The 11,188-nt window shown below is 38.1% G+C and overlaps 1 protein-coding gene across 1 annotated transcript; it reads right to left on the bottom strand.

Annotated features, from left to right (window-relative positions):
* Nucleotides 1-1,707: 1,707 nt before the first annotated feature.
* LOC137622611 (piggyBac transposable element-derived protein 4-like) lies at nt 1,708-10,376 on the bottom strand. Its single transcript, XM_068353216.1, has 5 exons — nt 9,490-10,376; nt 4,003-5,028; nt 2,652-3,591; nt 2,153-2,214; nt 1,708-1,816 (listed from the first exon to the last, which is right to left on the bottom strand). Exons 1-4 carry the CDS (start codon nt 10,374-10,376, stop codon nt 2,194-2,196), a joined length of 2,874 nt encoding a protein of 957 aa, XP_068209317.1. The 3' UTR covers nt 1,708-1,816; nt 2,153-2,193.
* Nucleotides 10,377-11,188: the final 812 nt, after the last annotated feature.

The following is an 11,188-nucleotide window of genomic DNA, read 5'->3' as shown; positions in this document are numbered from 1 at the left end:
AGCCTGTTAGACAGCAACAGCAACTGCAATTGCCATTGCCTCCAGTGCCCCAGATCGTGGCACAAACCCCAACCACTTTTCAGTGGGTACTCCAGGCCGTGTCGACACAGTCCACGGCATTCACCCCAGCGTTCGAAGGGCAGTCTACTTCCTTTCGAGCAAAGCCTAGAGGAGCAGCCAGAGGCTCGTCTAGGCGCCCCTCAAAGGGAAGGGGATTCAGGGGTGGTCGTGGTCAGGGAGGCAACACCTCAGGACAGCAGTCCAAGTGAGATGATACCGGTAGGAGGGAGACTTCTGAAATTTCGGGATCGGTGGACCTTCGATCCCTGGCCCACAGCCTACTCAAGAATGGACTGGGCTGGAGCTGGTACAGCACTCCACCCCCGTGCCTTCGGTTTTTCCAACACTCCACCCCCGTTATGGAGGAGTACGTTCAAGAACTGTTGGAGAAAAAAGGTGATCCGAAGGGTGAAGCCCATCAATTTCTAAGGGAGGCTGTTTTGTGTTCCCAAGAAAGACTCGGAAAAGCTCAGAGTCATTCTGGACTTGTCGCTACTCAACAAGTTCATAGTGAATTGCAAATTCAAAATGCTAACACTGCAACACATAAGGACCTTACTGCCCAAGAGGGCATATTCCGTCTCTATAGACTTGTCAGACGCCTATTGGCACATTCCAATCAGCCATCGACTCTCCCCCTACCTAGGGTTCAGGCTACAACGAAGACTATACGCCTTCGTAGCCATGCCATTCGGGCTAAACATAGCCCCAAGGAGTTTTACGAAGCTTGCGAGCGTAGCTCTCAAACATTACGCCTAAAGGGAATTCAGGTAGTAGCCTACCTGGACGACTGGTTGGTGTGGGCAGCATCCAAGACAGAATGCTTGCAAGCTTCCAGTCAAGTGATCCAGTTCCTAGAGTACCTAGGCTTCAAGATCAACAGAAAAAAGTCTCGACTTTCTCCATCTCAAAAGTTCCAGTGGCTGGGAATCCACTGGGACCTTTTGTCACACCGTTTCTCCATCCCGGCGAAGAAAAGGAAGGAGATAGTGGGTTCTGTCAAGAGACTTCTAGATTCCGAAAGGATATCAAGACGCGAGCATGAGAGGGTACTGGGCTCTCTCCAGTTTGCTTCGGTGACAGACCCAGTGCTAAGAGCACAGCTAAAGGATGCAATCGGAGTTTGGAGAAGTTATGCATCAAACGCGCGAAGAGATCTGAGAAGACCAGCCGCTTCGGCTAAGTACTCTTCTCAGGCCTTGGTCCCAAGCCAGACATCTAAAGAAGTCGGTTCTTCTTCAGCCACCTCCCCCGTCGGTGACGATGCACTCAGACGCCTCGAAGGAGGGATGGGGAGGTCACTCTCATCGGAAAAAAGTCCAAGGGACTTGGTCCAAGCTATTCAAGACCTTTCACATAAAACTTTCTAAAAGCTATGGCAGTGCTCCTTACCTTAACCCTGGATAGGTACGCTCCTCGGACACCCCTTTAAGGGTATACTCGGACGCGAACGACCCCGACGCCAAAAAAAATTCTTGAAAAATCAGTTTTTGCAGTAACCTCTTTTTTTCTTTTGCCAAAAAAAACTTCAATGAATGCTTAAAACTACTGTAAAGATAAAAACTACTCATCTGCATAAAAACTATTTATTATAAATATTTTAAAAAAATAAGTAGAAAAAAAAGACCTTACATAAAAATTCATAAAAAAATAATTTTTCTCCTATTTACAAAAATAATTTTAGGGATTGAATCTTGAATGTCTAGGACACATCTTGCTATATTTTGGATGAAATCGGACCCATAGAGGTGAAGATCTGAAATGAGATAAAAAGGGTAACTTTTTTTGGCCAAAAAAATGTGTCCAAATTTCATGAATTCTTTTAGATACCCAAATGAAATCCGAATTGGCTAATTTTTTTATGGAATAAACACATGTTATCCTAGAATAGAAATATGTAAAAAAATCTTCATTATTTTGTAAATTACATTTATATCAGGGGCCATATCTAAAGGTCATTTTTTGAGTACTTAGAAATTTCGTAAAAAAATACCTATATATAATATATAATATGATTTTATGCAGGTAAAAATATACCAAAATATCACAAATTTTATAGGGAACAAGAATATATATAGATATGGCAACTTACGCTTCGGATATGTCCACAAAATGGCCGCCAACCACACTGACTCAGACTCCCTGTTCTGCCTCCTGAAATGTAGGAAGGGTATGTCAATTTCAAGGTGTTATTTACTAATCTAATTATTCTTGGATATACATAAAAATTGTATGGTGGGTTGCTGGATGAATGTCGATTATTTTACGAATATAAAATTAGAATGCTGACCCAAAAAAAAAAATTTTGAAGGGAAATAAAATCGAAAAAAAAAGAAAATTGTAAATCAATAATAATATTTTCGGTAATAAAATTTGATGAGGGTGTTATTTACTAATCTAATTATTCTTGGATATACATAAAAATTGTATGGTGGTTTGCTGGATGAATGTCGATTATTTTACGAATATAAAATTAGAATGCTGACCCCAAAAAAAAGAAAATTGTAAATCAATAATAATATTTTCGGTAATAAAATTTGATGATATTCAATCAAAAAAGAAGTAAACAAAATTTTCATGCTGTAACTTACAAATAACGCTGCGTTACAGTTTGGACAGATGCTACAGTTTGGACAGAGGACACTCTGGTGGTCCAGACAAACAGGACTCTTGCACAGGAGACAGGCAGTGTTTGTCTTGCGGTCGTCCCTAGGCGGGCAGCTGTGACAGCGAATCCTTTTAGGGAGTTTTCTGTGGCCAACGGGAATTCGACGTCTTGGTGGGACCTGCTCAGGTATCTTGAAAGTATCCACCATGATTTGACGGAGTCCTTTCGACAAACTGTGTGACGTTAGATACCGATGTATTGCCTGGGGAGCACACAACTCGTAGGCGATATCTCTGAGGAACGTTCGCTTTGGCACTGGCTTGGTGAAAGGCATGGACGTATAGAGAATATAAGAATTGACCATTATTATATTCAATATCCCGTAAAAGAGAGTCTGAGGCCAGCGTCGTGACTTACGAATACAACTAGATGTAGAACACATCTGGTCGAATGTGTCTACACCTCCCTTGGTCGCATTATAAAACATCTGAATGTCGGTCTTCCTTTTTTCGACTTCAGACGGATCATGATGCAGGGAACTCAACAGCATCACCTTCTTAGTCCTACTAATTTGCTGACACTGTATAGTTAGATTGTGTTCGTAATTGAACACTGCCACTGACTCCTTTGAGGGAAGCACCTTCTCCGTAAGTTCCTTAGGAATATAAGGCTTTTGGCGAATGGTGCCACACAAATACATGTCCTTATCCAAGAGTGACAAAGCAAGCGGTAGCGTCGTGAAAAAGTTATCCGTCGTCACTGTGCGGCCACTTCTCTGAAAAGGTGCCACAAGATCAGACGTAAAAACTTCTCCAAGCGTCGATCCTCTAGGTATCTGGACAGTGTCCTTCCCCAAGTACGCAATCGCATTACACATGTAATGCGTATCGGCATCACACGCCAATACAATCTTGATACCATATCTAGAAGAAGGGAAATGGAATTAGTAACTAATAAAGGTAAAAAGATAAAAAAAAATTTAAAAAAATACACAATATACAATTATATTACTAATCAATATAGTAATAATAATAATAAAATAATAATAATAATAAATATATAAGAAAAACATTTACAAATACGAAAGATAAATTATCAGTTATATAAATGAACAAGTTATACATAGATAGAGATAGAATAGATGATATATTATGATTTAGATATATAAATCATATAGCAAGTTCTTTACTTCACAATATATATATATATATATATATATATATATATATATATATATATATATATATATATATATATATATATATAAACAATTTTTTATAATTTCAAAACAATAATAACATGTGCAAATATAAAAAACAAAGAATTTTACTTACTTAGCAGGTTTATTGGGTATGTACATCTTGAATGGACAGCGCCCCCGGAAAGGGACAAGCTGTTCATCCACAGTCAGATGTGGTCCTGGGGTGTAATTGTTTCGACAATTGGTCACCACGTGATCGAAGAGTTTTCTAATGGGTGCAAGGCGATCCACTTTCACCCTCTCTTGTCTGGTGGCCGAATCATCGAAGCGAATTACCCTCACCAACAGGGTGAAACGACGCTCATTCATAGTACACCTGTACAAAGGATTTCCCTCTGTGAGGTTCCACATGTCCCACTTCGGTGTATGGTTGTCCGCCCGCACTGCCGTCATTATTAGGATACCAATAAACGCCTTCAGTTCCCTCAGGTCAATGTCCCTGAGGGCAACGTTGCCCTTATGATGATAATGACTCCTCAATAGGGCAAGGCGTTCATTAGAATACAAAACAACCTCGGCTAACATGCGGTCGGTCAAAAAGAGAGAGAAAATGTCGGACACTTTGCTCGTTCCCAACGTGAGAGAAGTGGGACCCCCAGGCTCAATCCTTGGTGTGAACATATGGGGGAGGGTGGCATTTGGGTCTCTATGCCAAACGGTACCGTCGCGACCTTTCACCGATTCAGCATCAATGTGGGTGATTGCCGACCCCCTGGCTGCCTGTAGATCCCCCCTTCTCCTCTTCCTGCTTCTCTCCTCCACTGGCGTGAGCTGAGGTACCGGTACCGTTACTGGGGGCGGACCACGTGAAGTCGATGGCACAGGACTTGTTATCGTGCTGACTGGGACAACATGAGAACCCGAAGCCCCAACCCCCTCTTCCTCCCCCACATCGTCGTCGGCTTCTCCATCACCATTCCCTAAGGCGACAATCTCAGGATTTTGGGTCACCTCCTGTTCCTCCCTGACCTCCTGCTCCAACTCATCGATATTGATGAATTCGTCGTCACTGATGTCATCAACCTCCAAAGCATCATCGACATCACTATCGAATTGCTCTAAGAGCTGATTTATGGCATCCAAGCCCAAAGATGGTCTCCTGCTTGCCATTTTGATATCTGCAAAGAATGAGAAAAAATTAGAAATACGCATTCGATGAAAAATGGATCCCCTACCAATATATCTGAGGCAAAAAACAATGTCATGCATGGGTAGCCAGATCATCTAGAAAAACTTTCCAACACTATAAAAATATAAGTTTTACGACAAAACTTGCCAATTCATTACGGTAACATGACTAAGCAAAAAAAATGCAAAACAAATAAAAAAGGGCACTCTATGAAAAATAGCAACGTGCTAATGGTGATCCCTTCAGAAAACAAAAAATTCAGCCACGTGCTAGGAAAACCATCAAGGCACATTTTCCGACAAATAAACATCTAAATGAATCATTACTCTGTGATAGTTACTTAGTACGTAGTAATTCCGAAAGAAATGGGAAAAAAACGAAAAATGGCAAACACAGGAAAATCGAACACATACCTATATTATTATTAGCCAAGCTTCAAGCCTAGTTTGAAAAGTAAGATGCTCCAAGTAAGGGCTCCAACAGGGAAAAATAGCCTAGTGAGGAAAGGAAATAAGGAAATAAATTAATGATGAGAATAAATTAACAATATAATAATAATAATAATAATAATAATAATAATGTTTATTGGACAAAAACATATATACATACAAAATATTTACAAAAAAAGATTCGGTCCAAGCCCATGTGGAGCAGAGCTCTTCGGGCAATAATACAATAAAATAATATCATCAATTAAAAAAATTTATAAAAAGTAAATATTGATATCGATAAACTAAATGTACTCATATATATACATAAGAATATACATATGCATACACATACAAATACATATACACACACATGTACATATACATACACATGTACACATAGACACATATAAATGAGATTTTTAGCCTAAAAATAAATGGAAATGTACAGTATATTCGTATAATAAAGTATGATAAAGAAGGGCGGAATAATAAATAGTACAAATTTTGAATTTAACATTGATATGGTAGAAATGCTAGACTTACAAATGTATACAAGCAATAAAGAATATAAGAATTAAGAACATTATTGCATTAATGGTTAGTTCATGAAGAAATGTCTACTAATAAAACTTAGTACACAGATAATAACATATTAGTATATGATTTTTTAAAAGATCGAATGCTAAGCAATGCCTTAAGATAAGCAGGCAGAGTATTCCATTGTTTAACTCCCTGATAGAGATAAAACTGTTCACATTTCTTTACACGTACGAAGGGAAGAGTTAAGTTAGAGTCTCTTGTTCCATATTGGTGTGCTGATTGTACCTGAATTATTTTTTGTCTAATGGATGGATATTTATGCAGCGAAAGGGTTTGAAACATCAAATTCATTAAGGAGAGTTTGTAGGTATCCTCCAACTTCAGAATCGAGAGAGACCGGAATAGAGGTGATGTATGAGCTAAATAATCACTCGAAGTTATTATTCTCACCAGTTTTTTTTGCATAATGATTAGCGGTTGCAGGACGTTTCTACTGCAACTCCCCCACGCTGTAATGCAGTAATTTAGATGAGGAGATACTAAAGAGTGGTAGAGTTGTTTTAATATATATAGCGGGAAATAATCCTTCAGCCTATATATGATACCTATAACTTTGGAAATTTTATTGACTATCATATCCACATGCTTACTGAAGGTTAATTTATTGTCAAACATTACTCCTAAAAATTTTCCACTGGATTTCTGGTCAAGAGTGTGATTTCCTATTGCAACTCTTATGTTACCGGGAACTTTGCGCAAAGAAAATATTATGAAATATGTTTTTCTCTCATTTAGGGTCAATTTATTCGATAGTAACCAATTTTTAACATTATTTAAGTTAGCAGTTAAAGAATTACAAAGAGAATAAATATTTTTATGACAAAGATGGAGCGTGGTGTCATCGGCAAAAAGTATGGAGTTTAATCTGCCAACTGAACGAGGCAAATCATTAATATAGATGAGGAAAAATAACGGTCCTAAGACTGATCCCTGGGGGACACCTATTTTGACATCCATAGTCTCTGAAAGATGACCATCGAGCGTGACAAATTGTTTTCGATTTGTCAGGTAGGATTGGAGTAAGAGTAGTGCATTGCCTCGTATACCATAATGTTCCAGCTTTTGAAGTAGTATATCATGAGACACAGTATCAAAGGCTTTGCTCAAATCCAAAAAAACCGCACCAAGGTATTCATTTTTATTCATTGCATTATAGATATTTTCAAGGAGGTCATGAACGGCATCACTAGTACTTACGCCTCGTAAGAAACCATACTGACACGTAGAGAAAATGTTACAACTATTGAAGAAAGAGTAAAGTCGACTATACAATAGTTTTTCAAATATTTTATTCAACAAAGGAAGGCAGCTAATTGGTCTATAGTTATTAACATCTGATATATCACCGGATTTGTGTAACACAGTCACACATGCAATTTTCAAAATGTCAGGATAAATACCAGCATCTAAACAACGGTTGAATAGCATAGATATAGGAAAGGCAAGTAGGTTAGCATTGTTCTTATATAATCTTGTAGGAGGAGAATGAATATTTGCTTTTTTGTTTTTCAGTTTTTTTATAATGTTCATCACTTCAAATGGAGATGAAGGGGTAAAAAAAATAGACTGCTGATTTGAGGGAGGCAAATAGGTACGGAAATCCAAGTTAATATTTTGAGGTAAAGCATCCCTTAGAGTAACGCCTATTGTAGAGAAATGAAGATTAAAAGCATTTGCAATTTGTTTAGTGTCAGTAATGGTTTCCCCGTTTCGAATCAGTTTTCTGAGTGAGCTACTCTTTTTCTGCCCGGCCTTAGTGACGAGTTGATTAAGTCCCAAGATTTTTTGGCATCTCTACGGAGTTGGTCAAAAGTACTCTCAAAATAGTTTATCTTTGCCTTGCGTATTAATGTACATAACAGATTACAATAGTTATTGTACTGTTGGCTACTATAATTACCCAATTTCATTCTTCGGTACAGATTATGTTTAATATTAATTGATTTAAGAAGTCCTTTGGAAAGCCACCTATTCATCAATCTTTTAACACTAACAAATTTTGTTTTCAGGGGAAAACACTCATTGAAGAAACTGTCAATTTTGTCACTGAAAGAGGTCACACCTACGTGAGGATTTAAGGAGGCGTGACCATATTCTGCTGACCAGTCTCTACCCCGGAGTAGTTCTGTAAATTTTCTATCATTAATTTGGCTCATGTCTCTAAATTGAATTCTTATTTTGTCATTCATGCTGCTTAGTGCAGGCAATAAAAGGCTACAGAAAATTGGGAAATGATCAGTGATATCAGCTAAAAATATCCCAGAGTTACTAACGAGGTTATTATTGGCCCAAATGTGATCGATACAGGAGAGAGAGTCATTTGACCCGATTCTGGTAGGCCTAGTTATTGATGGTCGGTATTCGAAAGACCGCATTGTGTTGATCAGTCTCCGTGTGGTCTCGCTTTCCCCTTCCCTCATTAGGCAGATGTTAAAATCCCCTGTGACAACAGTATTCCCAGAAGAGATACCTGGACTTCTTAGTACCGCCTCTAGCGAGTTGAAAAACATATTTTCGTCACCTCCTGGACGCCTGTATATACCTAAGATAATAGCAGAATGAGAGGAATTGGGAACAGAAACTGTTGCCCCGGCACTTTCAAAATTATCCGTAGATATGCTTAACTCATCGAGAGGTTTAAACAAAAGTGAATCTTTAACAAAAATGCTCACACCACCGCCCCTCCGGCCCTCACGATAATTATGAAAAGCATTATACCCTGGAAGTGAATTCATGCAATGTGTTTCTTGCTTAGCCCAAGTTTCAGTTAGCACTATAATGTCAAATTCATGATTGCAATTTTTCAAATAACCAATAAATTCGTCGTGATTTTTCTTAAAACTTCTAATGTTAAGGCTTATTAGTGAAAGGCATTGCCGCATATGATCAGGGAGAGAATCATTAAAAGTATCAATGGTATAATATTTACAGGAAAATAGATCGGCTGCATTCACAAAATCTACAAAGTTCTCATCAGGATCAGCATGATTGACAGGATTAGCATTCATAAAATTAACAAAATTTATAAATGGGAAATATTAAATAATATGAACAGATAATTAGAAGGGAATTAAAATTAAACTTTAGGCTTATAATAATGAAATATTTACGACTGTATAAAAAGAAAATCGTTATGAAAGACGGAGAAAGAAAAAAAAATAAGTAAAAAGTGCAATTGTGAAAGGATACAAATAATAAATTTATAATAATGGTGATGAATGTAATAAAGATAATTTAAGGCAATCTAAATAATTAAAAGAAAATTTAATCAAGTAATACGTAGAAAACAATTTAAAATTCGAATCAAAAGAATCAAAAAAATGAAAAAAAAAATGAAAAACTAATGAGTTAACTTATAAGCAGCTGCAAAATAATGTACAGAAATCATTTTGAAATTCACTCAGGGGCACTAAGGCCAGTACTATTATAAAACAGGTCCAGGTCCTTGCGGGTTCGGATGGCGAAGGTTTTACCCGATCGAGATGTTTTAACTCTGATGACACCATCACGCGTATGCAAGAAGAGACCGTTCAGTTGTTGTCTTTTCACTTGCCGAAGTTCGTAGTAAAGGCTATCGCGTTTCCGAGTCAGAGATTCGTTTATGAAAAGTCCTTTTGCAGTATCATTTTTATGTTGCAAACAGGAATGTCTCATATCTGACTTTACAGCCCGTGACATCACTTTCAGCAAAATGTTGTTGTTAAGTGGTGACCCATCGATTCCTCTCTTGCCAATCCTTCTTCCTTCAAGGATGAAGTGGTCGGGAAATTTCTTCTGGAGACACTTCTCTAGGAGATCCCGGCCTAATCTCCTTGTATCTTCGTCCGGCTGGGGAGCAGGCAAAGCAGGACCAGACAGAACCAGATCATTGCAGATCATTTGGGCCTCGGTCTCGTCTATCTTCTCCTCGAGAACTTCCATCTCCTTTGTTAAGTTAGGTCTGGACTCCAATGACGCAACTCTATTCGTGAGATCGGCAATAATTTTGTCTTTGTCACTTAAAATTCTCTCAACTTCTTCCTGGTGGTGACGAAGTTTATCCTCAAACGCAGCAGTCACCCTTTCCTCGATAGTAGCAATAGTGTTCTTTAAATCACTGACCTGGTATATGAGGTCTGAAATTTGAACTGAAAGGGAGGATTTAAGATCTTGAATTTCAGCACTCAGATCGGGAAGCGAGTTTAGCACACAAGATGCTTGGAGAACTCCATTTTCGTCTTTTGAAATTTTCGTCTTCAGCGGTTGGCCACTTACGATCTGAGAACTCACTACTTGAGATGATGACATTTTGGGTGTTGGATTAATAGCACAGCTAAATAGGACAACAGAAAAAAATACACTGTTCGTACGACGTGGAAAGGGACACGGACTTGGTTATTTTCACGGCAGTTCAGCAAACGTTTAGCAACTCATTAGTTTCACTGGGGTGACCGCTAATCCATAGGTCTAGTGGAACGAGAGGTCAGGAGAATAGATGACACGTCCGATTAGTAATTCTAAAAACAGTAACAAATATATACGCCATATCTGGCTAAAAAAAAAGAAAGGTATGGGTAGCCAGATCATCTAGAAACACTTTCCAACACTATAAAAATATAAGTTTTACGACAAAACTTGCCAATTCATTACGGTAACATGACTAAGCAAAAAAAATGCAAAACAAATAAAAAAGGGCACTCTATGAAAAATAGCAACGTGCTAATGGTGGTCCCTTCAGAAAACAAAAATCTCAGCCACGTGCTAGGCAAACCATCAAGGCACATTTTCCGACAAATAAACATCTAAATGAATCATTACTCTGTGATAGTTACTTAGTACGTAGTAATTTTGAAAGAAATGGGAAAAAAACGAAAAATGGCAAACACAGGAAAATCGAACACATACCTATATTATTATTAGCCAAGCTTCAAGCCTAGTTGGAAAAGCAAGATGCTCCAAGTAAGGGCTCCAACAGGGAAAAATAGCCTAGTGAGGAAAGGAAATAAGGAAATAAATTAATGATGAGAATAAATTAACAATATATCATTCTAAAAACAGTAACAAATATATACGCCATATCTGGCTAAAAAAAAAAAAGATAGGCATGGGTAGCCAGATCA

The sequence above is a fragment of the Palaemon carinicauda genome, chromosome 29 (assembly GCF_036898095.1).
Source record: "Palaemon carinicauda isolate YSFRI2023 chromosome 29, ASM3689809v2, whole genome shotgun sequence".
Classification (NCBI taxonomy): Eukaryota; Metazoa; Arthropoda; class Malacostraca; order Decapoda; family Palaemonidae; genus Palaemon; species Palaemon carinicauda.
The sequence above is the reverse complement of the archived record's forward strand: the minus strand, read 5'-3'. Positions and strand labels throughout refer to the sequence as shown.

Coding starts and splice junctions, on each gene's coding strand:
- LOC137622611 (XM_068353216.1), bottom strand. CDS start 10,376: ATGTCATCATCTCAAGTAGTGAGTTCTCAGATCGTAAGTGGCCAACCG. Junction 5,029..9,489: donor ACTGGCCTTAGTGCCCCTGA/GTGAATTTCAAA, acceptor AATGGCAAGCAG/GAGACCATCTTTGGGCTTGG. Junction 3,592..4,002: donor ATACCCAATAAACCTGCTAA/GTAAGTAAAATT, acceptor CCCTTCTTCTAG/ATATGGTATCAAGATTGTAT.